At 33.9% G+C, this 27,620-nt stretch overlaps 1 protein-coding gene across 1 annotated transcript in view; it reads right to left on the bottom strand.

Annotated features, from left to right (window-relative positions):
- UBR1 (ubiquitin protein ligase E3 component n-recognin 1) overlaps window positions 1-27,620 on the bottom strand; it is a 119,949-nt gene that overhangs the window by 24,935 nt on the left and 67,394 nt on the right. Inside the window, exons 20-33 of the mRNA XM_043471437.1 lie at window positions 26,085-26,148; window positions 23,284-23,408; window positions 20,613-20,665; window positions 19,426-19,528; window positions 18,484-18,532; window positions 17,943-18,097; window positions 16,238-16,337; window positions 14,444-14,553; window positions 11,291-11,377; window positions 10,247-10,428; window positions 6,242-6,447; window positions 4,799-4,892; window positions 3,886-4,035; window positions 767-864 (exon numbers count right to left, since the gene is read on the bottom strand). Of these exons, the coding sequence (XP_043327372.1) occupies window positions 767-864; window positions 3,886-4,035; window positions 4,799-4,892; window positions 6,242-6,447; window positions 10,247-10,428; window positions 11,291-11,377; window positions 14,444-14,553; window positions 16,238-16,337; window positions 17,943-18,097; window positions 18,484-18,532; window positions 19,426-19,528; window positions 20,613-20,665; window positions 23,284-23,408; window positions 26,085-26,148 (1,576 nt within the window). The remainder of the gene's footprint in view (window positions 1-766; window positions 865-3,885; window positions 4,036-4,798; window positions 4,893-6,241; window positions 6,448-10,246; window positions 10,429-11,290; window positions 11,378-14,443; window positions 14,554-16,237; window positions 16,338-17,942; window positions 18,098-18,483; window positions 18,533-19,425; window positions 19,529-20,612; window positions 20,666-23,283; window positions 23,409-26,084; window positions 26,149-27,620) is intronic.

Below are 27,620 nucleotides of genomic sequence, written 5' to 3'. Positions count from 1 at the left end.
TTATAGTCCCCTGTGCTGTCATGCAGATTCACATGACTGGAGTTAACCTTGGGATGAAGCTGTGAGGCAAAGAAATGGCTAAGACTCCACACTTCCAATGCAGAGGGCACAGGTTTGATCTCTGGTCAAGAAACTAGGATCCCACATGCTGACCAGTGAGACCAAAAAAATAAATTAAAATAAAACAAAAACAACTAACTGGGAATTAAAAAAAGAAAAGAGGATTCACCCTGCAGTTTTTGGAACACAGCAGTCCCATTTCTCCCAGTTCTTTTGGCCAGTAAGACTGATTTTCTCTTGGGATTTTAGATGTCTACGTGGCCACCATGGCAGTGCAGTTCCATGACTGGAGATGGCCTTGGAAAGAGCCAAAACAGAAAAAACAAAAGAAAAACACATGCAACAGGAATTCCCTTTATACTCTCCAGCTTCTGAGGAGCTTTTTCTCAAGTTCTCTGGCTAGAAAGACGGCATCTCTTCTGGGTTTTTTACTGTTCATGTCCACTGCATAGCTCTGTGTCTCAGGCTATGCCAGGGTCAAAACTGGAGAATAAAGGAGGGACAAAATCCCCCAGGAAACTCACTGCCTATACTAAGCATTCCTCAGATTTTTACTTCCTACCCTTGGCCTAAAGAAATCTCTATTTCCTAGTATTTAAAGAATCTGTATTTGCAAACCATATGTTAGAACAAAAAGTACTTTAAAAAATAATGACTCTGACACTTAAATCTCACGCAGCTAAATATAAAATAATTTTAAGCAAACCTTTAGCATGTTTCATATTATAACCTGTTATTCTGGCCAGAACAGTCTGTATCCATCGTTCCAGGGTCAAAACTTGAGCAAGAGGTTCTGTATTCTCACTGAAAATTGATATTTGAAAGTTATTAAAGCCATTGGCACAAGTCAAACTGAAAAGCTGAATTTGTAGGGTTTTTCTGTGGATAAATAACTGTACGAAAAAGCCAAACTCCTCGATTAGCTTCTTAGGTCATAGAAACACATGTGTCTAAAAATGCAGTTTTGGGAGGGAGGAGAAATTTTAAAGTACAAAGAATAAGATAACACCCTTAAACCCAGTTCCTGGAAGCAATAGATAAATGTCAGTAAGTGAAATCACCCTTTCAGCTGCTCAAGTCAAAAACTAGGTGTCATCACTGGTATATATGATTCCCTCAAACCCCACATTCAAATCTATCAGCTAGTCTTAGGTTTTACTTTCTAAATGTATCCCAAATTGATCACTTCTTTCTATCTCTTCATGATTACCCTAATCCAAGTTACGCTATATTCATCAAACAATAGCCAGGAAGATATTTTAAAAATGTAAATCAGATCATATCACTTCCCTATCCAAAACATTCCAATGGTTTTCCATTACACATAAAACACAATTCTAATTTCCAATCTTGGCTCATAAGACCTCTTAAGATCTGGTGCCCTGCTTGCTCCATCCCAAGTGCCTTCTTACAGTGCCTTGAACTTGCTGCCTTCTTGCTATGTCTCCATCATGCTGCTATGTTCCTATTTCAGGGTCTTTGCTCTCAGTGTTGCCTGTGCTTAGAATTCTCTTCTTTCAGAGAAGCAAACTGGTGTCTCAGAGAATAGAACCGGTAACATAGAACAAATGTTACTATCTCAGAGAGGAGCTCCCTGTTGACCCGGTCTATAAAGAACCTCACACACTGGTCTGTCCTCTGGCTCTTACGTTTCTAATTTAGTCTTTCACACTATTTCTCAGTACTCAGTAGTCCGTATTTATATGTTTACCGTTGGTCTCCCTTCTCTGTAATACAAATTCCATTGCACAGGTGCTTGATCCAAACTAACAACAAAGGCGGACCAGAAACGGTGTTATTAAAAAGAACTGTAAAGTAGAAATTTGTTTACTTAAAGGATAGTTTTAAGTGAAGTTAAAATATACAATGAACTGTGCCAAAATTCTTATCTCTGGGCACAAATTTGACCTAAGAATTTTTTCAGTTCTCAGAAATGAAAGTATATTCTGATTTGTCATAATCAATTTTCTTTAAAAATGCTAGCTTATTATTAGCTTTGATAAAGTTTTTTATATGCTCTTAACTTTAGTATCTTGGTAGTGGTTTAGTTGCTAAGTCATGTCTGACTCTTGCGATCCCATGGACTATAGCCTGCCAGGCTCCTCTGTCCATGGGATTCAGGTTATACTCACAATGACTTTCTAACAAAAGAGGCAAATATATTCCCACTATACTCAAATGACTAATAAAAATGTTATGTATAATTATGTTTTTCAGATCCTAAGTAACAAAATTGTTACTACAGATTAAAATTGTTGCAACAAGTGTCCTGGGGCTTGAAGAGACCTACCTGTAAGGATCAGTCTAACTTTAGAAAGGACTGCCCTGAAACATCCTATTCTTAAAGATATCAAGGAAAGAAAGTGCTGAATATTCCTTAGAAAATAATTTACATGTTAATAATTCTTACTTGGGAAACCACTGTGTAAAATAGGCTTGCAGAGGTTAACAAGAAGTTGTTAGTTTATTTTATTATGATTTATTTTTGTTTATGGTTGTGGTTATTGCTACTGTTTAGTCACTAAGTCATGTCCAACTCTTTGTGAGCCCACCAGACTCCTTTGTCCATGGGACTTCCCAGGCAAGAATACTGGAGTGGGTTGCCATTTCCTTCTCCAGGAGATCTTTCTAACCCAGGGATCGGACCCAGGTCTCCTGCATTGACAGGTGAGCTCTCTACCACTAGCCAACCTGTGTATAGTTAGGTGAGGCTTTAGAGTCAGGTCTAGGTTCAAATCCTTGGTCTGTCTTGGGACAAGTAAAAACCACTCACAGTCTCCAATTCCTCATCTTTAAATGGGACTAACAGTATCTACTTCATTAGACTATACTGAGAATAAAAAAACTATATTATAGAGTAGAAGGCTTACAACATGTTAGTCAACAAATAAAAGATAAATCTTTCTGATGACACCTTCTTCCTAAAAGATGACATTCTATGTCCTAGTACACTAAGTAGAAGACAATTCAAAATTGTGTTTTCTAATGACATGGAATAGTAGAGACAGAGCAACTACTTACTGGCCCTGACTGCCAATCCTACAACCTTTAACTCTTTTGTTGTGGAAACATGTTAAGTTTTTATCAATAAAATAATTTTCTTGAGCAAAACTAAGATCTATCACTACAAATTCATTGAGTTAAAAAAACTAATAGCAACAATAATAAATATTAATACGTGTTATCATCACGTAGAATCGTTAAACTATTGAAATAAACAATTAAGTGTTCTAGCTGTCATAAAAAACTAATAGTTATTTGCTGTTAAGTTCCATTCACAGATGGTCAGAATATAAAAGTTTAAAAACTTATTCTGAACACTAAAAAACTATTCATAGACAAACCTATTGTTTTCATTTACATTTATAGTTAACATTTTGTCCATATCTGTACAACTACAGCATTTGGGTCTTTAGAAAATAGAATAAAAATAATAATACAAGGATCTGAAGAGTAACCAAACTCCAAATAGCAACTCTAATGCTGGCAAAGTACTGTAAGAAAGGAACAGATATTCTTTGCAACTTTTTTCCTTCTGTGAGCGCTAAGATAGAGAGCAAAGTTCTATTGCTTTAATGGCTATTAGAAGAAAGATACAAAACATGTAGACAAGTAAATTAACATTCCAGTTCTTTTAGGAACCAAAAATTGGGGCTTTTTATCTTATTTTTAAAGTTGAATCCAAGTAATAAAATGCATTTGTATGTTACTTTAAATTGCAAAAAAAAAGAAAGAAAAACTCATAATCTGATAATCAAAACAGTCACAATGAAAAAGATTAAAGACAACTTTAAAAAATTAACCAAAACATTAATTTAAATATACCTGCTTATCTTCTGATGTTGCAAAGGAATAATGGGGACCACAGTATTGCACAGAGACTTGCAGAGAGGGCAAAGATACTCTCCACTCTCCAAGTCGAAAAGATCAACATGTATGCGCTGCTGAGAGCTCAGCTGTACAGCTTCAAAATACCTGCAAAATCCCAAGACACAGGTCCATTCGAAACTCCACATGTATTTTTGCTCTAATCCAAGTGATAAAATCTGGAATTTTTGCCTCAATAAACATCTTTATAATCTACATGCAAAAATACACAAATTACAGAAGAAATAGCATGCCCATTCTTTTGGGGGCAAACTGGAGAACACATCAGGGCAGAAACAAATTTAAAATCGTTTTACTGAATTATATTGATAAAACTGTCTCCTGCCTCAACAGCATGGAGATAAACAATACAGACACTATGTCCCCCTGTTTCCAATGACCAAGCAAAGTAGTAAATACAATTATAGGAAAATTATGTATTTTAATCTGATGCCAAAAAGGTAAACCTGATATAAAATATTTCCCAAGAAAAATATTTCTGCATTTTTCTCTCTTCCAGACATATAACTAGAATTTCATGTCCTATTCTCTCAGAGGTATTTTTTATTGTATGTTTTGAGGGGAATCAGATTTTTATAAAGATAACTACTTTTTATACAAATACTGATCAAGAAAGACTAATTCCTTTGGGAAAGAAAGTACAGTGAAAATTTTAAGTTGATAATTTTACACACCAATTTCAAAGGGTGATACTATAATGAGTATCATGCAAACAAAATTAATAATTAAAACTGCTTCAATTATTCAAATAAGAAGAAAAGAAGACATGAGAAAACATGCCTTTTTGTGGCCTTTAGAGAACTTCAATATTCCTAGCTTCTTTCAAGAACATGTCAGAAGGACAACTTACTTCTGCCAGCATACTGCATGCATTACGTGACCACAGCTCCCTGTGTAAGTTCCATATGCCAAGTCTGCATCCATGAAAAGTGGGTCCATGGTTTCTGACACAAAAAGACAAAATATGAGGTATATATTCATCTGTTCCACAATCATAAAAAGAAACCAAATAAAAAAGAGGTTATCACTTCTAACATTCTAATCATAAACTTTCTTAGGAATGTTCAAGAATATCAGGGTAGTGGGATATATATTCATAATAGTTAAGTGAAAAGAGGAAAACATAAAGCTAGACTTGAGGTATGATTAGCTTGGATTAATGACAACTAATATTTATAATGTACATTTTTATCTTAACATTAAGTTTCAAGTTGCATTATTTGGGTTTCATTAGGTTTCAAGTTGCATTATCTTAGTTGGTGAAGTGATATTCTATGATTCAAGCACAATTTCTTCATCTGTAAACGGAGCAAATATTGATACCTAGATCATAGGGCTGTTGTGAGGAGTAAGTGAGTGAATACACATAAAGCACTATTCATTAAATGTTAGCCTTTTTCACAACTGTGGTATAAATATGGTAATACAGTAAAATGTTTGCTTCCTTGTATTTTCCAATAGCTTTGTAATAATAAAAGATCCTTTTAATTAAAAAAAAATTAGCCTTTTTTAAATTTTTATTATTCCAAAGGTATTTAAAAAATAAAGCAGATAACTAACTCCTAATGTGATGTAAGAATTATTTAATACAACACATTACCTAATTAGTATTCCAGCCAAGAAAATTTTTAACAAGAACCTAATCACATGGCAACAATCAGACAAATCCTCAATGTAAAACACTGTACAGGACAACCAACTAGTTTGCATCCTTCAAAAAACTTATTATCATGAAAAAAAAAAAAGGAAAGGCAAGTGACTATTCTAGATTAAAACAGACATAACAAAAGCAACATATGAAACATGTCTGAATCCTAAATAGAAAAGAAAGTCTAGCTAAAAATAAGACTTTTTGAGGACAGTTGGGGGAAATTTGAATATGGATTTTATATTAAAAGATATTCCTGAATTATTAATTTTCTTAAATGTTATATCCAGTATGGTAGACATAGAATACTGGATAGATTAGTTTTAGGAAATGCACATGGAAACATTTAGGGATGAAATGCCATGAATTCCTACTTTCAAAAGGTTCAGGAAAACAAAATGGAGATGGAAGGATAGATAGACAGAATGAGCAATGTAGCCCTGTGCAAACCAAAAATTTAAAAAATAGACAAAGGAGCCAACTTGGTATGTAAAAACTAAAGAATCTTACAAATGGGTAAATTGAGATCTGACCAAATAAGGCTAAATACAACCTCATTCCCAAACTTCTTTCAGATAGTAATTTTTCTAATTACACAGGAAAGAAAAAAAATGCTCAAAAAGACATCTATTAAACAATACATACCCCCTGAGAGTTCTATGGGTTTTCCCCTGTGCTGGGTTAAGGCGGTGGATTTCTGGACACAGGCCGATAATACCATGGCATTATTTTCTATTTTCACCTCTTGTTCTTCTTGGCAGAGGATGCATGTCAGCACCTCCTTTTCAGTAACTGATGGACCCCGTTTAGGACCCAAAGCAATTCTAGAGTAGTCACTGACTGCTGGGGTGCTACCAAGAGAAATGACCAGAAATGAGGACACATATTTTGGTCAACTGTCTTTATACTTTGGTAGATTTTAAGTAACTATAGGGCAAGAACTTTAAGAACAAAAATAATAAAATAAAAATTATACATAGAAATATTAGCTTAAAATCTACCCCCCCCCCACAATTTTTCTGACTTTTACCAGTTAATTTGCTTACTAGAAAATACATTGTGTTGCAAAGTGCAAAAAAAAAAAAAAAAAATGCAGATCACACAGTAGAATGTATATTACAATTATACTTAACTTACTGATAATACGAAAGTAATGCATGCTTATTAAGAAATTTTGGAAAGTCAAGAAAACTATAAAGAAGAAAACAAAAAGCATTATACTCTCACAACCTAGAAATAACCACTTGTGTATTTCCTTCCCATCTGCTTTCCAGTTACAACATTTTTTACATAATTAAGATCACATTATATATAGAGTCTGTGTCCTGTTTTCTTTACTTATATCTTAGTTGTTTTTTCATATCATAAAAATTGCTTCAGAAACATTATTTTTAAATGGCTGTACAGCACCCTAACTCTATGTGCCATAACAGTTTTATCCTTTCCCACTTATTAGGCATTTAAGTTTCTATTCTACTTTGGTAGCTATTAAAATTAAAAACATACATCTTAATGATTTAGCAATTCATAAGATGCGCTCAGTTTGTACAATAATAATAATAAAATAAATAAGAGCAAATATTCACAAAGCATGAATTACAATATGAGGCACTGTTTCAAATACTTTAAAAGTTATGCTACTTCATTGAATCCTTCCAACAATTCTATAAGGTAGGTACTATTATTATCTCTGTTTTTCAGATGAAGAAATTGAAGCCTAGAGATGGCATGAGACTTACTTAATGATTCATCTAGGAAGTAACTGGGCTAGGATTTAACCTAGATGATCTGATTTCACAGGCCATGCTGCATAATACTGCCTATCTATCTGTGCAAGAAGCTCTCTGAAATATTATGTATCATCGAACAAACTGGAAATAAATGAAATGGTCATCATCAATGTAAGTGAAATTATGTAATACAGAGTACTATGCAGTTTTTAAAAAATGGGTCTCAGCTAGGTATGGTCTTACATTCTAGGAGGCACCCAGCAACATGTGGGTAAAATTAACCTTTTGGTTATCGAAGGCCCAGGGGACATGACTGGACTTTAACAGATGAAGGGCCAGAGACGCTAAATGTCCTGTAATTTATCATGAAAAAGAACTGCTGCCCAAATGCCACTGAGCTTGTTTTATATGTGAGAACATACATATACAGATTTCCAAGACATAATATTAAATGAAAATTGGAAACTGAAGAATTATATATACATAAGCCATTTATGCAAATAAAACAAAAGGCTGAATGACACATTCCATGGCTACATATATTTGTATGTAACAGCACAGTGAAAATTCTTACAAGATAACCAGAGTATCTCTGAGGGAGGGCAGAAAGGAGTGCAGGATTTCATTCAGTACTCAGGCAGAAAACATATTTGTTATCCTGGGATAGGAAAAGCCTTCTTAAACAAGATATAAACAGCTAAAACTCTAAAAAACTGACAAATCTCTCTATTAACACTGAAAATTCACTATAGCTAAAATTTCATAATTAATTTTAAATAAACAGGGAAAAATATGGGAAACATGGAACAAACTTTAATATCTATAATCTTAAAGGACTTCTAGAAATCAGTAAGACAAAAGTAAAGTACCCAATATAGATGGGCAAAGGATACCTGGAAGACAAAATGTAACAGGCTAGTGAATAATCATAAGAAAAGATGCTCAACCTAGTACTAACTAATCAGGGAATTTCAGAATGGCACAAATTTATAATTTTGATTGTATCAAATATTTTCAAGTGCTGATAATTTTAAGTATTGGTGAGAATGAAAGAAATAGGAACTCTTCATACACTGCTGGGAGTAGAAACTGGTGCAACTACTTTGGAGGGCAATGTGGTAGTATCTATTAAAATTTTAAATACTCATGACCTAGTCCTTTCATTTAATAGATTCCACCCTAGAGAAGAACTTGTAGAATTGCAAAAGGAGACAAATAAAAATGTTCTGACACATTGTAATATGGAAAAATTGGGAAATAAGGGGAAAAACACCTTGTGTCCAAAATCTGATAAATACTGTATATCTATAATATGGAATACTATTCAGCAGTTGTGAAGAATGATATAGAATCTACACTCCATATCTATCAGTATTGACATGGAAAGATTTAAAAGACAGAGTGAAAAAGCAAGCTGCAGACAAAGTATGATAACATTTTAAAAAGCTACTAAAACACACAAAACAAGATTCATTATTATTCACATACATACGTTTACAAACATGTAGAAAGACACCTAGAACAACAGTTACTTATAACAATGGTTATCTGTGAAGGACCAGGAATGTAGAGGATGCTTAAAGCGAACTTACTGTGTTACTGTGAATTGTTCTCAATGAGAACACATAAATTATGTGTACAATCAATCAGGCAATAAAAATATTCTGAAAGCATTAGGGCCACTAATTAATTCTGAGTACATTTCTGTTTAAACCTCTTGTTTAAATAAATATACAATAGTCTCTTGTTCATTACATTACAAATATTATATTGTTAATATGTAATATTGAGGGGGCTGGGACTCTTACTTGCTTTAAATTTTGTATTAGTTTTTAGTTTTACTACTGTTGTCATACCAGGATAGTTTACCATCATATATACGTATTTTAATCTTTAAAATATTGAGTCAATAATCTTTGTGATTCTTTGCCAGGGTGCTCAGCTTCAGGATTACAGATATATTATGTATGGCATGTTCCTACTGTTATTGTAAAAGCACGATTTCCTAAACATATCCACAACTCACATGATTTTAAAGAGCGCTGAAAGCTTGTTTTTAAAAATAAGCACAGAAGGTATTTTCAATATTTTAAATTGGAGTGCTTTCAAAGTACCATTATTTTGCCTCCTCCCTTTTCTTACTGTATCTAAATAACAGCCTACAAAGCACTACTCTCAGAAAGTTAACTCATTTCCCTAAGAGCACACCATAGTCATACGAGGTTTACTGATTTCCATTCCAATGTGCTTCCCAGGTGGTGCAGTGGCAAAGAATCCGCCTGTCAATGCAGAAGATACAAGAGACACAGGTTCCATTCCTCGGTCGGGAAGATCCCCTGGAGGAGGAAATGGCAACCCAGTCCAGTATTCTTGCCTGGAGAATCCCATGGACAGAGAAGCCTGGCAGGCTACAGTCCATGGGGTTGTAAAGAGTCAGACGCAGCTGAGCACACACGCACACATATTCCAATGTGCTCTCCATGACTATGACTCTAGGCACTGTCTTCTTTTTTAGAAAAAAAAAGAAAAACTAACATGGTGAAGAGTTTTTTTTTTCCCCCATTCTATAGTAACAGCAGTCATTTTTATTGGAACTCATATAAAAATAAGGTGGAATATATGAACTAAAACATGCACCTAAAAAAGCCCTCGCATACAAGATAACAGGAGCTGATCTTTGCTGTTTCTATCTTCATCTTTTTGTGCCTAAAGGTTCCTGACAAACTTTACTGCATACTTTAACTGTGTATCAACATAAAATTACATCCACTAAGAGGTTTCACTGTGTCCTTGCTAGCTTAAAAGTAGTGTAATTTCTCACTTTAAAATATATTTTGAAAAGACATTATTTAAAAGTGAATATATAATTTTTCCTTCAAGAAAAACTGAATTGCTAATTTTTGGTTTTGCTTTGTTTTACCTCTCTTCTTCCATAATGGAGTCTTCTTTCCCAGACATTTCTGACGTGCTGTCATACATGAGTTTGTGAGTTTCAATGAAGTTTTTCTGTAAGGCAGACATCTGAGCCATGATCTTCTGGCGATGCAGCCTAGCAGCTTCAGCTTTTCTTTTTCGTTCTGCTTTTTCTTTATCATGAGTAATCTGAGAATTAAGAGACCACAACAATTAGGTAAGATCCATTGTTAAAATTTACAAATACTGTTCAGTTAGGAAAAATTTCCTATAGTAAACCTAGATTTGATCTGATGTCTCAAAATCAACATACAGGCTTCATCACATCATACAACTAACTGCTCTTTTGTTTACTTCAATAATTCAACTCATTAAAAATTTTTTTAACTTAAAAGGCCAAGTACCTTAAATATCTAATAAACTGCCTTTCATATTCAATGCAGGTATATTATTAAAAAACAAAATTAAATAGTAATTCTGAATCACTTGTCAACCATTTAACGACTGACATTTAATCAATTTAAAATCAACTTGGTGATGTCTAACAGATACTCCTAGACCCGTTGTTAAGGATGAGAATTTTAACAACATTACTGAGATATATTGGTGTCCTTTTACTTATTTTAACTTAACAGCAGTGTTTTCCTTTTAGAAAAGATAGCTAATAACCACAAGTAAAAATATTTTAACAATTTTAAGACTGGAATCCTCAAAACCTGATTCATTATACTATGGAAAAATTCATGACCTAAATATTACTGCATTTTATTGAATTTAAGATGCACCATAATCCTGTGTTCCACTACGAATGCTACTGATTAAATACTAAGAAGGCATGGATTGTAAGACATTCTAACTTCTGATATTAAAATACTTCAAAAATTAATAAAATATGGTATTTTTCAACAGAGCTCCACTGAAAAGCAATTTCCTCTGCTTTTCCTATATATCTTACAATAAATAGGTTCCTTGTACCTAACAGAAGCAGCTCCCTCATGCCAGTGAAGTTCAAAGACAGAGATGAACATCTCCGTCATTATAATGTTATTACCTCATCATTCTTAATAGAATCTGATCCTGATGTAGTTGCTACAATTAAACAAGATTTTTCTCTTAATCGCTTCACGGTGTCAAACATCTGTGAAAAACAGACGAAATGTTGAAAAAAAAAGTTTGGTTAAAGTTTGGTTAAATTGAACAGGAACAGAAACATTCACTCATCTGATTTTGTCATGTTTCCAAATGTCTTTCATTTAAGCTGTTTACACACACACTCACACACGCATACACACATACATATAAATATAGCAAGGATAAGCATACCTCTGTTTTCTAGTGGAAAAAAATTTTTTTTAATTTCAAATAACATTGCTAGGCAAAGACATAAAGACAAAGATATAATATGGAAAGTGAAATCTTTTCTTCCTGATGCCAGTCCCTCTCACCCAAATCAACTGAATTTAAAGATAATTAGCATGTCTTTGCAGGAAAAAAAAATCAGAATATGTATTTTTTTATATATATTCTCATAAAAACTGATCCTACTATTATATGTTGCTTCCTACTTTCCATTTTCATTGAATCATTTATCTTTAGAGGTGTTTGCAAGTAGCTTACACAGATCTATCTTGCTCTTTTCATGTCTGAGTTTTACGGTTTTATTGACACAACATGCACATTTGTTGCGTACTCGCTATCCTCACTACACAACCTGCCACAGGGACTGGTGACTCGGGCGGCCAGCTGGGCTGTTCTCTCCACAACTGCTTTGCAGTTCTTGGAGGAGACAGATTTGTTTGTACAATAAGATTTGGTGTACAGTAAGATTTGTTGCACACCAGCAGTACCTCAAGCTCCTCAATGTCATGGACCAGGAACTTTCGGAAGCCACTGGGTAGCATGTGCTTTGTTTTCCTGTTGCTCCCAACATTATCTGGCCCCTGAGTCTTCTGGCATCCCACTGTCAATGCCTCTGGTTTTTCTTCAGTTACATTTAATTTTGACATATTGGCCTGACTGGTGCCAGATGACCTTCTTGTCCTCAGGTCCTCTTTTTGACAATCTTGGGCTTTTATGAGAATGGCCATGATGCCAAGTAGGGGATGGCTACCTCTGCAGTCAGTGCCCAGGAAGAGCTATATCATTCTTTTTATTAATAATAAATATCAAGATTTCAGAAATAAGATAGCACATCCATAAAACTTACAGTATTTATATTTTGAAAGAGCCTCAGTTTCATGTGGGAAAACCTCCCACAAGAAACTTACAACAAAACTTTATATTAACCATTTAGATAAAATATCTAATGTTTATAAGATCAGACATTTGTGCTTTTTATATAGTTTGACAATGAACTTTGGTATGTAATAGAAAAATAAACTTTCAGGGCCAGATCTCCAATTTATAACACCATTTACATAGGATATAAATGTTGGACTAAATGATAGTTCAGTTCACTTTTTGTTAATTGAGGTTATCACTGGCTTGTAACATTCTACAAGTTTCATGTGCACAATGTTGTATTTCTACATCTCTGTACACTATAGCATGCTCACATCAAAACCTTAGTCTCCATCCATTATGATACAGTTTGACTCCCTTTACCCATTTCACTCTCCCCTTACTCCCTTCCTTCTGGTAATCACTACTCTGTTCTCTGTATATATGTGATTGGTTTTGGTTTGATCTATTCGTTTATTTATTTAATTTCATCAATTAATTTAATATTCCACATATGAAAAAAAAAATTCCACATATGAATGAAATCTATAAAATAGTTATCTACTTCACTTCTTTTATTTGTTTTTGTTTTATATTTTAAAATGATTATATTGGTAGGTTTAAGAAAAATACTAAATATTCATGAAATCTTCAAGAAAAATCTTGGTTATAACATTATCTTATAGTTACATATCAAATTACATCACACTTGTTTAAGAAGTATTTCTGATTAAGTAATCAAAAGGACAGACTGCTTGAATTACAAAGCAGTACAAAGATCTCCAATTGATATAAATGTGGCAAATAACCACTCTATATTCTAATTATCAAAATAATATCTAGCTGATAACATAAAAATATTTTAATAAATACAGTGAGAAGAAACTTCATAACCTTGGTTCCATGTTTCCAGTTGGAGGGTTTTCCATTAAAGTAACATTCCTGACCTCTCTTCTCTACATCTCATCAACTTCTCCCCAAAGGCACTGCCATCTACTCAATAGTTCAAGCTCCAAGTTAAGTCATCTTTGATTTCTCTCATTCCTTCCATCAAATCTATCAGCAAGTTCTATAGTTCCTACCATCACATCATACCTGACTCAGTCCAGCTTCTTGCCATCTGCCCTCTAGCCTATGTCAGGCTCATTTCTTACTAGGTTTACTGTAGTCATCTTTTAATGGTGTTCCTGTTTTTATTCTTGCCCCTACAATCCATTTACCCTTGACTTGTAAGATCCCATATGACCTGGCCCCTGGCAACGTCTCTGATTTTGCTGCCTACCTTTCTCTACCTTCCCCATTATGTTCCCGTCACACTAGCCTTGTCTCTGGCCACCTCAGAGCTTTTGCACTGCCGTCTCCTCAATCAGGAGTACTTTCCCAGATTACTGTAAGACTGGCCCCATGTCATTCAGTTCCAAGTTACTACCTAAAGCCAGCCTTTTCTGATTACCCATCTAAAGTTACCCCTACTCATCTACTGAATTATCCTGATATTTTTTTGTTTATTGTCTGTATCTCAATGTATACTCCATGATAACAAGCACCTTATCTTTTTCAGAGTCTAGAAATGAGCATGGCACAAAGCAGGTTTACAATACATATTTACTGACTAACAAAATAAATTTTAATTTATTAAAAAGACCCCTCCACTAAAACATAGGGAAATTAGTATTACTAACATGAAAAATTACAAGTGACCATGAAGATCAGTAACAAATAATTTTACAATTAGCAAATACTGTGATTTAACCTTAGAGGCAAACAGAGGATTCTTTTTTTTTTTTTTTTTGAGTTTGAAAATTGTAATTTATTGATGAAAGTGAAGTCGCTCAGTTCTGACTCTTTGAGATACCCCATGGACACCAGGCTCCTCCGTCCATGGGATTTTCTAGGCAAGGGTACTGGAGTGGGTTGCCGTTTCCTTCTCCTAGGATTCTTAAATATTTAAACCAAGATAGGATTCGTTTATTTTTAGGTTTACCTGGAGTATCCACGTAATCATGTCCTTCTGGCCTTCTAACTGTGGAATTGCCTTGAGTTTTTCCAAAAGCATTTGTATATTCTGAGCATTCATGGCTGAACTTCCCAATCCTTTTTTAAAACACAAAAATTCTACATCATAAACATGTATCTTCATAATTACATATAAATTTTAATTTATAGTTAATGTTATTCACATTGATAAAGTTTGGACTCAATCCCTTAACTACATTGATTATCTGCAATCACATGAAGTACCAAATAGTAAATTAAATAACTTGAAAAACTGGAATTACTTTAGGTCTCTCTTGTACATTTTCCACTGGGTCTGCAAAGTGTAAACTACCCTTAGTGATCTGTCTCTTGCCTTTCCTTACTTCACTCACTGTCTAGTAAAAATACTGAGAACCAAAGCTCACAAAAATATGGAAGTGAGAGCTGTCATATCCATAAACGGAATGGGTTTAGGCTGTATGCAAGAATTTTTTAAAAAAGTGTTTAAATAGAAAATGAGATGCTTTTCTCTTATTGATTTTATAAATCAGATGTTCTTAGAATGTGCTCTGAAAAAACTGTTTTAATGACATAGCATTTAATAAAAATCTAATCTAAACCTATCCTGCTCTTCTAGGTTGAAAACGATGCAAACACATTATCATTCACTCAGACTTCTGCAGTCATTTTAAATTCAGAAACATCAATAACCTTCATAGATGGGTACAGTGAATATTATGGTTGATATAGCAGCGTATATTTGATAATACTGAGACAAGGAATGAAAGTAAGAAAGCTTCAATGTATGCAGCCCCCACAAAAGGGGGGGGGGTGAGATTGTGCAGTAAAAGGACTGTTGTGAGGATTAAAAAACATTATTTGCACTATTGAAAATTTTAAAAACTAAAGATGCTAGAAAAAGATTTAAAGCAATTTCAGAGTTTTCCATCTTAAGGACTAACTAAACTTTATCAGAAACCCTCTTGCACTGTTGGTGGGAATGTAAATTGATACAGCCACTATGGAGAATAGTATAGAAATTTTTTAAAAAACTAGGAACAAAACTGTCATATGATCCAATAATCCCACCACTGGGCATATACCCTGAGAAAACCATAACTGAAAAAGACACATGTATCCTAATGTTCATAGTAGCACTATATTATTTACAGTAGGACATGTAAGCAACCTAGATGTTCATTGACAGATGAATGGATAAGGAAGATGTGGTACATATATAAAATGAAATATTACTCAGCCATAAAAAAAAGAACGCATCTGAGTCAGTTCTAGTGAAGTGGATAAATCTAGAGCCTATTATACAGAATGAAGTAAGTCAGAAAAATAAATATCATATATTTATATATATATATGGAATCTACAAAAATGGTATTGATGAGTCTATTTTCAGGGAAGGAATGGAGATGCAGACAGAGAACAGACTTGTGGACGCAGTGGGGAAAGGAGAGAGTGAGGCAAATGAAGAAAGTAGCACAGACGTATGTTCACCACCATGTGTAAAACAGATGCTGGTGAGAAGTGCCTGACCAGCACTCTGTCATGATCCAGAGGGGCGGGGTGAGAGGAGGGAGAGAAACTCAAGAGGGAGGTGATATATGTATAATTATGGCTAATTTGCATTGCTGTATGGCAGAAACCAACACAACACTGTAAAGCAATTTTCCTCCAATTAAAAAATAGATTAAAAAAATAAATAAGGGGAAAAAAAACTCCATCAATTAAATTTTCCATTACAAATTGACAAGTAGTCGAAACTACTGAAAATGATACTAAAACATACTTGAGGCCTTATGGTAAAAGTCAAATGTCACTTCTTCTTCAGGAGATTTTTGAAGCTGTTGCTTTTCTTCTAGTAAACCCAATGCTAGAATATGAAATGCCTGAAAGAGGAAAATAGGACAAGATCTTTAAAACTGTGCTTCTTCGGGTAAGTATATTTTAAATAGAAGTATAAAAATAAGCAATCTGATAGGTAAAAAAATGTGCAAAGTTTATGAACAAGCAGTTCACAGAGAAAGAAATGATATATACACGTATGAAAAATGTTCAACCTTGGGGGTTCCCTGGTGGCCTACTGGTTAAGATTTTAGGCTTCCAATGCCTTGGCCTGCGTTAAATCCCCTGGTCAGGGAAGTTCCTGCGAGCTGCATTACACAGTCAAGAAATAAACAAATAAAACATTCAGCCTCACTTAAAGAAATGTAAGTGAAACAAGATCATCTATTTTTCACCTATTAAATGGCAAATTTTAGAGCTTATTATAATACAGGAGTGACAAAAGTGTTAGGAAGCAGGCATTTCTCATCACGCTGGTAATGGGAAAGTAAACCAGTATAATGTTTTTGGAGGCCAATTAGACAATATCTATCAGTAATGTAAACATACAGACCCAGAACTAGGAATCAGTGTGGTAGATTCACTTACTTAAGTACACAAAGGTATTTATACAACGTTCATTTTAGTGTTCTTTATTATGTGTGTGTGCACCCTCATGAGTAGGATTCTGTTGTTTAGTTGCTAAGTCATCTCCAACTCTTTGGAAATCCCGTGGACTGTAGCCTGCCAGGCTTCTCTGTCCATGGAATTTTCTCAGCAAGAATACTAGAGTGGGTTGCCATTTCCTCCTCCAGGGATTGAAGCCACATCTCCTGCACTGGCAGGCAGATGCTTTACCACTGAGTCACCTGGAAAGTGTTCTTTATTATACAAAGACCTAAAAACAACCTAAAAGCCTATTAATAAGAGATAGTTAAATGTATCATAGATGTCCATAATGGAATATGCAGCTACTGAGTATGTGTTAGGCCTATATGCACTAATGTGGAATAACTTCCGAAAGACACAAACCTTTTATATATGCGTTAGGAGGCAGGGAGAAAATTTTTAACTTTTGATTTTAAATATGTCTCTATGGGTTGAAAGTTTTACTGCATTTATTTACCACTGTTATTGAAAAAAACGTGAGGTACACATAGAGTATGACATCATTTAGAGCCTCTAGGTCAGTAACAGTCAAGGAAATTCAGTTAGGCAGGTGCTACCAAAGGTGACACTATTAAGTAACTTATCTCTAACAGTATGGAGAAAAAAATAGTTGCTTCCATTTAATGAGCTAAGTCTCAAACAACCCTATGAAATAGTACATGTGAAATAAAAATATAGGAAACTAACTGTGATACGATAATGACATGCCAATTTATTACTAGCAGGAATAGGCCTTTTCCGTTTTTCCTCTGCTTTTATTTTTATTTTTTTTTTAATGCAAATGATTCCCAAGAGTAAGGATCCTAAAAACCTGAGACTGTGTCACAAGGAAATCTGTGTCACATCTGAGCTGTTTTCAATGGCTTTTAGGTCTCAGGTGCTCTAGCTGTGGTTCTAACTGAAGGTCAGAAAGGTAGACTAGGGATCTTCTCCAGGCCCTTAAGACCTCTATGAAGTAAAGAAAGTATCTGAAAGAGAGAAAATACTTTTAGGATACATACCATCTGGAGCATTCCTTCAGTCCACAAGTTAGAATCTGGATCTACTGCCCGCTCAAATATGGTCCTGAGAATGTACATCATGATATCACAATTGAGAAGGTTAACTGCTTTGCTGAAAGCAGGGCAGAATTCAGGAGGTGGTGGTGGTGGTAATGCTAAGGTGGGCAGGAGATCAATGTCAGAAGAGATAAACAGTTATAATTTTATTTGGGTTATATGACATGCTAAATTGCAAATATCAGAGTCATATACTACATGTAAAACAACACAGGATCTTTGTTATCTATAAAGCACTAAAAACATCTATACTATGGGAAATATGAATCACTATGTAAGTCACCCAAAATAAACTCCATTTGTTAAAATTTAAAATTCTATCATCACTGATGTACACTATGCCTTAATATGTCAACAAGAAACAAAGGGTGCTTTGCATTCCATTAGTTGCTCACTTAAAAAAACAACAAAAACAAAACACTATATGCTTTACTGCTACAAAATCAGAATACAAAGTCAGTCAACTCAGAATCTCACTTTTTACCTTCATCTTTGTTTTCCTGTTTTCTCCTTTTCTTCTGCATATGTTCAGCCTATATATATTGAAAAAAAAAAGGCCTATCTTAAAATATAACACTTGACAAGCATGAAACAAATGGAGTACTCTGAAGTAGGCAGGAAACCTACCAAAATATTTTACATACTGAAATATGTATTCAAATGCTACCTTATTCCAGAAACAAAATCATCGTCCTAGGGAAGGTCACTGCAAAATAGATGGTAATAATCCTCATCACTAATTTAGTTCCCCATTTCTTTCAGTCAACAATATTTACCTAGTGTCTATTATATACAGGGCATTGTACTAAAAACTGGAAATTATTCATTTTATAACAACAAAGCCAGACATCAAACTTAACTGAATGGTCTAACTTAACATCACTCATCACCTTAACTAAGTGATCTAACTTAACATCACCCTTAATAGAACAGACATTATGCATTTACTGATGAGATACAGTATGTCACCTATGTAGTATTCTTGCTCCAAAATGCTTAGCTTGAATCTACTCATGGGAATAAAATTAGACATATCCGGAATACTGGACATTCTAAAAGACAACTAGTCTATACTAGTTGACATTGACAGAAATGTCAATGTTATGAAAAACAAAAAAAGGCAAAATGAGTATTCCCAATTAAAGGAGATTATAGAAACACGACAGCAAATGAAGTGCATGATCTTTGATTGAATCCTCCTACCCCAACACTACTATAAAGAATATTTTTGGTATAATCAGGAAAATTTGAATAGTGACTACATACTAGATAGTATTATTGACTCAATTTTAATTTCTTGGGTGAGATAATGCCCTCTAATAATGAAAACCAGTATGAAACTACAGAAAAACCAGGGAATTGCCTATGGAGCTGGAAAGCCTAAAGCATTTTCGGTTTATTTACTGAAAAGGGTAACTTTTCATACCTTGCTATGCTGTGTTTTGGAGTAATGATAAAAGTACATATTAAAGTCTTTCAGTGATTCATCCTTCAGTTCATAAACTCCATGGCCTGATACACCAGGTTTCCTAAAAAGACAGAAAATACAGAGGTGAACTGCACTGCTCTTGAAGTATAGAGTAACACAAAGTAAGAACCTAAAAATTAATCTTAAAATCAAGAGAAAGAAAACAATCATACCTCATTCAGCTTGCTTAAATTGAATGACAAATTTCATTTCATGAAAATAAACTAAAAAATTTAACACTGTAAGCTCAAAGTCCTGGTAACAGTTGTGGCTCATAATTATGAAATTTAAACAAATATGAAAAAGTTTATTTTATACCATGTAGATCTGATTCCATGCCCTACTTAAATCCCTAAGGCTTTGTTTTTAGCCTCTGAAGCCTAAGACTGACTATTCAACTAAAGCCTACATTGTCTAAGGCGAAATCTAAAATAGCAGTTAAGATATCATGTCCTTAGGAAATCATAAATGAAAATAAAATAGTGATCCTCTATAGAGAACTATAAGGAAAAACACCAAAGCCAAAAGGAGCATACTGCACATTAAATGGCTTTTGCTCTCTATCAAAGTAAGTGAAATATCTTCCTGAATATTATTAGAGCATAAAAAAGCTATATTCTATTTTTAAAGGTATTTGATACTAGCAATTTATTTATGAATACATGACAATAACAAGTAGAAATTCACTACTAGTATCAATTATTTTAATTTCAAGAATTAACCTTTTAACCTTTTAAAATCTTATTTCCATTTTACACATCTCAAAGAATCAAATGATTGCAAAATGTTTTAATCCTAGCAGAGAAATATTTTAAATTAGTATACAAAATGAAAATTTAATAGAATAAATGAAGTCATGGCTTAGAATTGATGGGAAAGAGACTATCAGAAAGGTTTGTTTACTTATTAAGTCACCTAATATAAAAAGTGGATAGTTCTCATTGGTTTGCCAAAAAATACTCACTTCTTCAGCATACAGGTACTAAGTGCCTACAGTACCCCTAGATCTCACCTATGATCTCTGTCTATACTTGGATTCTGTTTTTAGCAGTTTAAGAAAGAACTTCAGAACTTCTACAAGAATTCAAATTACAAGACAAAAATTGGCCTACCTTTCAGAATAAGCATAAATATTAAGTACTTACTTAAATGTGGCCACTTTGTTTATGACGTTCTCTAAGCCAGTTTCATTATTTTCCTGTTGAAACAATATTTTTGTCATTTTTACCTTCACATAATGACTTTGTTTTCTCTTACTGTGAACTGAAACACCGTTTCAAAGCATTTTTGAGTGTTTTAAAAATAATTCAAAATAAGATCAATTTCCAATATTTAAAAATTAGGTCTAAAACCTATTAGCTTTGTTTTGAGGGATGGATTTCTTAACAGAGGTAAGACGCCTGTATAAACTGCTTAAGGAAGAAATGTAATCTAAATTTGCCCTCGTATATGTATATACATACAACCAATAATTCAAAGAAACTGTTATTTTATTTATCTAGTATGTTACTCACCCACATCATTTAAGCACATGTCCATGCTGAGCTAATCCCTAAAACCAAGGTAACAAAATAAATAGGATCTATGGTAAAACACATATATAGATGTCCAAATATATTCTGGCTTCCGCAATTATAATTTTTTTTTTCCAAATTGGCTTGAACTTTTCCTTTAACAAAAAAATTTTATTTTTCTTTTTGGCCAAGCTACATCCCATGTGGGATCTTAGTTCTTCAACCAGGAATTGAACCCACACGCCCTCCAGGGGAAAGGCAGAGTCCTAACCATTGGACTACCGGGAAGTCCCAACAAGGAATCTTCTTCTTTTTTTCAATGAAGTCATTTAAAATCAGGATAAGGACTTAGTCAATATACTAAAGCAAGCTCATAGGTTCCTATAGCCCTGCAAAAATTAAGAAATTTAGCTCTAGCCTCCTTTAAAAATGTACTTGAAAGGAGTGAAAAGTAAGGGTATACATTAAAGCTTGCTATTTTTTGGCAAAATATGCTATGTATTTTTTTGGTATTTATTTACGGTATTTATGGTATATATTTATTTATTTTTGGTATTTATTTATTTAAATATGGTATGTATTTATTTTTTTGGCTCCAAAATCACTGCAGATGGTGACTGCAGCCATGAAATTAAAAGACGCTTGTTCCTTGGAAGAAAAGTTATGACCAACCTAGACAGCATATTAAAAAGCAGAGACATTACTTTGCCAACAAGGGTTCATCTAGTAAAAGCTATGGTGTTTCCAGTAGTCACGTACAGATGTGAGAGTTGGACTACAAAGAAAGCTGAGTGCTGAAGAATTGATGCTTTTGAACTGTGGTGTTGGAGAAGACTCTTGAGAGTCCCTTGGACTGCAAGGAGACCCAACCAGTTCATCCTAAAGGAAATCAGTCCTGAATATTCATTGGAAGGACTGATGTTGAAGCTGAAACTCCAATAGTTTGGCCACCTGATGTGAAGAACTAACACATTTGAAAAGACCCTGATTCTGGGAAAGACTGAAGGTGGGAGGAGAAGGGGATGACAGAGGATGAGATGGTTGGATGGCATCACTGACTCAATGGACATGAGTTTGAGCAAACTCTGGGAGTTGGTGATAGACAGGGAGGCCAGGCATGTTGCAGTTCATGGGGTCCCAAACAGCTGGACATGACTAAGTGATTGAACTAAACTGATGGTATGTATATCACTACTGGTATGTGAAATTGTTTTTATGTGGTACACATATATCCTTAAATTTTTGAACAATTATTCATTTATCTTAACATGTATTAAGAAAAAATTAATCTAAAATGTCAAACCTACTATTTCATTGTATTGTTGCTTAGAAAGATGCTAAGGGAAAATTTTAAGTTGTACTAGAAAAATTTAAATTGTAATTTTAAAATGTACTAGTAATTTCTAAAATTGGTAGACAGATGTGCAGAAATTATGAAGGTGATATGGTTAAAGTTTGAGAATCAGTTAACAGTGAAACTAGAAAAGCACTATGGATATTTTGCAAGAAAAATGACCAAGAGTCAGGGGTTATTTCTATTCTACTTCTCTGGAAAGCCTTGATAGTAAAGGTAAGTTTAACCTCTTATAAGAATCATTGTTCTAATGCATAATTTAAAAATATGTTAAAAATTATGACTTATAATCTTTAGGATTACTGCTTAAATATCAACAATACTGAATGTAAATATCATGTGGAATGGCCATGAGAATGCACCCTGCAGACCTCTAGTTAGAGGAACAGAGACACTAATGCAGGCTCACTCAGGGAGGCATGGGAAGGCATCAAACCTTGATTAGACTACCCAGCAGTCCAGGACATTCCTACCTAATCTTCCTTCCCTCTTTCTTCATCTGGAATCAGACTTGCACTACAGCTTGATGGCTCCCCCAGCCTTTCCCAGCTCCCTCATCAATCCTCTCACAGTCATTGTTCCTAATAAAACCTTAAATGTTTTGTCTTCATATCTGCTTCTCAGAAGACCCAGACTAACACACCACCCAAATAGTTTCAGTATTTCACAAAGTTCTCTTTTCCTCTGGAGAAAATTTATGTTAAAGTAAAAAAATTAAAGAGTTTATTGCTCTAAAGTGTTTTCTAAATAGCCAGGATATCTCTAAAATGCTTCCTAATGCCCCAAAGCCCAGAATTAAGGTTTATACTACTAAAAAATTAATGGTGAGAGTTTTATATCTGAAAATCAAAATAAATTTTCCTAAAACTTCAAGAGCTTCCAACTAAAGAAAAGAAAAAACTATCCTATCTTGATGTGAATGGAGTAAAAAGACAAAACTGGACTTACATTCTCAGGTAAATTTTTGGCAATGGCACTATGCGGCATGGGTTCAATACAAAGCAAGTGAATAATTTCTCTCATTGTGACCTCTTCTTTGGTCACGTTTCCTACTCCAGGTACGTAACGCTCTCCTAATGCAAAAATGAAAAGAAAAAGTAAGAGTTAATTGCTTTCCACTTAAATCAAGAACACTGCATTAAATCAAATCTATGAGAGAGTGACCAAAAGTTATTTGAACATGTTTCTAAACCTGAACAACAGTCTATATGTTGAAAGAGGAAGAAAAATACAGAGATCTGAGTAACACAGGGCTTGTCTTAACTTAAACACACACACATTAATATACACACACTCGAATATAAACAAAGCCCCTCAATTAAATAAGCATGTACTACTAATCCAAAAAACAAAAAAAAGGGTAGTGGCCATCATGGGACAACATGAAATTAAAAGATGCTTGCTCCTTGGAAGAAAAGCTATAACAAACATAGACAGTATATTAAAAAGCAAAGATATCAATTTGCCAACAAAGGTCTGTATAGTCAAAGCTATGGTTTTTCTAGTAGTCATGTATGGATGTGAGAGATGGACCATAAAGAAGGCTGTGTGCTAAAGAATTGATGCTTTCTAACTGTGGTATTGGAGAAGACTCCTGAGAGTCCCTTGGACAGCAAGGAGATCAAACCATTAATCCTAAAGGAAATCAACCTTGACTATTCACTGGAAGGACTGAGGCTGAAGCTGAAGCTCCAGTACTTTGGCCACCTGATGCAAAGAACTGACTCATTCGAAAAGACCCTGATGCTGGGAAATATGGAAGGCAGGAGGAGAAGGGGATGACAGAGGACAAGATAGTTAGATGGTATCACCAACACAATGGACATAAGTTTAAGCAAGCTCCAGGAGATGGTGAAGGACAGGGAAGTCACATGCTGCAGTCCATGGGGTCACAAAGGGTCAGACACAACTAAGCAACTGAAAAACAGCAACAATGGATCATGAAACAACAGCTCTTCTTTCAAGATCTTCCTCAAGTTTGTCTCCACTTGTTATTTAAGAAAGAACAAAGTGAAAACTAAAAGACAAAATACTTAAAAATATCTCTATAGGCTAAATGACAAAACAGTAATGTGTGTCAGGAATGGATGCTATTGCCAGCATGCCCACATGATCAGATTTCTATTTTTTATCTCAAAAAACTGCCAAATGGAGAGAGAAAATAGCTAATTTTAACTATGGGAATGTCACTGGTGTCAACAGCATCTAGTTCCCAATGCCTAAAGAAGGCTTGATATATTTGATCTTATGTCACCATTGATTTTCAATACTACATGTGTACAAAGTCTCGTGATATCTATAAGAGGGGAATTAGAGTACAAAGACAGGAATTTTTTTTTTTTTTTGTCTAAGAGATCTGAATTTTACAAATCAGCAAAACAATGGCATTTTGTTAATTTAATTCACTCTCAACAGATTCATTACTCTTTAAATATATTGTAATTTTCAATTTTTCACCAGAACAGTACCCTCTAAGTTTCATGCTAGAAAGAATCTTAGAGATCATGTAGATTACTTTTACACTTTACGAATCAAGAATCTGAGCCCCTGAAAATGTAAATGGCATGCTCTTGATAGTTTATAGCAAGGTCAAGACTAGCTCTTGTTAGTTTATAGCAAGGTCAAGACTAGATCTTATGATTCCTAATCCAAATCTTTTATACTTATTGATGTTTTCTCTGTAATATTATCAGAGATTTTACACATACATACACTTTTTAAAAAATGATGGCTCTTAAAAGTAATAAACTTAGAAATGTAGCTAGTATTAACTAAAAATAAAATGACACAGAAGGAAATATCCAATGAATTTAGGTAAACAAAATAACAGTAATATAATAGCAATAGTAAAATAGTGAAAATATAAAACACCAAAACCTATTGACAATTCTAATACATAGTATTAATAAGCAGTAGCAGAAATTCTTCATAGTATTCCAAGAACAAACACAAAAATTCCCCTTAAGTTTCTGTAATCTAATAAAGTATATCATCAACTTAAAAATATTTCGCACATTTTTAACTTGTCCATTTTTTCCAGAAGTTTCCTACAGAATACTCTGGAAATATTTCAGAAGAGTTGGTGCCTGGAAGATTTACATCTCATGTGGCAATGAAGGTTTACCACACTTTCCGCTGAGACAAGCAGCTAGGCCAGTAACTAGCTCCTGACAAACAGCAAGTGAAATAAACCCATGTTTTCAGATTTGGCTAATGGCTAGAATCCTTACCAGGAACTATTAATACAAAGCAGTCTCTCCTACAGTAAAGTAGAAACAAGAGCCAGAATAAGAAGTTAAGAACTTTTACACAGCTGGTAAAATCAAGAGACTATAATATAGAATATATAAAAGCAGAAGTAAGGCCAATATTGGCACAAAGTAATTTAATTGAATCGGATGAAAATACATCTTACTTAGATGCATGTTACATTGAAATTTTACATATATTTAAAAAATTTTTAGCACCTAACATATACTTATTTTACATCTATGTTTCTAACTAGGATAATTATATTCCAGACCTCTACAAACAAGTCCAAACAATTACAAATCAGGTATTGAAAAATGAAGATGTAATAGCTGTGCTTTTCTAAAGATGAGTTTCTAAACGTATCAGTCACATTAGTCACATTAATCTCTAATATTCTCTGCTATATTTGGGAGAAGAACAAAGTAACTTAGAGTTCTTATTAATGTTCTCTCTATAAAGTAACTCATGCTCTGTTTCAAAACATCTTTTACTCTTACCCACAATATAGATGAGGACTTGAAGCATTTCTTCTATTAAGGTATTATACTGCTTAACCAAATCCTGTAGAGTTTTAAAGGAAAAAATTAGTTACATAAGAGCCAAAAGCCTCCATAAAACACACATTTTTTTCAAGATCACACTGACAGTCCAGCCAATCCAGTATTTTCTTTCAGACCACAGCAACAGAGAATTATGAGATGAATAATTCCCTTTTGCTGACTTCAAATTCTATAAGGTCACAATACTCGGCATGTAATAAGAACTCAATAACAATCACTAAATATTATTATTGTTTTTATTATCGTTATTACCCATTAAGCCTTCAGTCAGCAAAAGAATTCTAACCTTTAACTTCCCCTGTACTATGGCTTCCTTCTTATCAGGGTTGGTGAGACAGTGGCTACAAATACGTAACTAACAGCTATGGTGAATGTACTCCTCCCTAAAACACCTGTTACTTAAATACTACAGTAAATTAGATACTCATTTTCATTGAGTATAAAAACATGACTAAAAATTTGCTTTGTATTTTGTATCCTATTCTTTGTCCCTTTGTAAGTGACTTCTAATTTGAAGAATAAAATAATGTAATTCATAAATTGCAAAGGCTACTTTATAAACTGGTATGAAATATTAAAACAATGAAGAGGTGCTAAAATTCCAAAGTATAAACTGAAAAAAGGTAATAAATACAAATAAAGAATATCTTTACTAAACAAGGAACTCTCACAGACACAGGAAAAAGGTGAAGGACAGGAACAGATAATTCACTACCAAAAAGGAAAAAAAAAAAGGTCAATAATCATGAAAACAAAGTCAACCTCACTGATAACTAAAAAACTGCAAATGAAAATTAAACACCAACTTTCACATATTAGATCAACAAAGTACCAGTGCCATTATAGATGTATATACTGCTAGAGAGAGTCAGTTTGACAATATCTATTCAAGAAATATAAGAAAGGGTATGCTGCATTCTCTAGCAAATCTACTCCTAAGAATTTACCTTAACAAAATAAGTAGGCAAGTATTTAAATCTTGAGGTGCAGAGATGCTTATAAGAGCAAAAAAGCTCAAAAAACCCCTTCAGCAACAGGAGACTAAAGTATAATGCAATCATAAAGTGCAATATTGCACAGCCATTAAAAATTATGTTAAAAAAAGATGATGCAGTTATATACTTCTTTAACGCCAAGAAAAAAAACCTATCATAATATTTCATTAAACACAGGAAGCAAATTGCAAAATAGCACATATAAAAGATTCAATTCTTCCTTTAAAAACAAACGACACCAAAACTTTAAAAGTGATCATTTCTAGGAGGCAGAGTTTCATGTGATTTTCTTCTCCTTTTTGTTAATCTATATACAGTCATCACTCAGTATCCTCAGGGGATTACCTCCAGATAGCAAAATCCACAGATGCTCAAGCGCCTTATATATACTGACTAGTAGGTCGGGATTCTGCATCCATGGATATGGAGGGCCAACTACATTCTAATTTTTATAGAGTAAAAAGAGTATATGTGTGTA

This window comes from Cervus canadensis, chromosome 6 (genome assembly GCF_019320065.1).
Source record: "Cervus canadensis isolate Bull #8, Minnesota chromosome 6, ASM1932006v1, whole genome shotgun sequence".
Lineage (NCBI taxonomy): Eukaryota > Metazoa > Chordata > Mammalia > Artiodactyla > Cervidae > Cervus > Cervus canadensis.
This window is presented reverse-complemented; position numbering and strand designations above follow the sequence as displayed.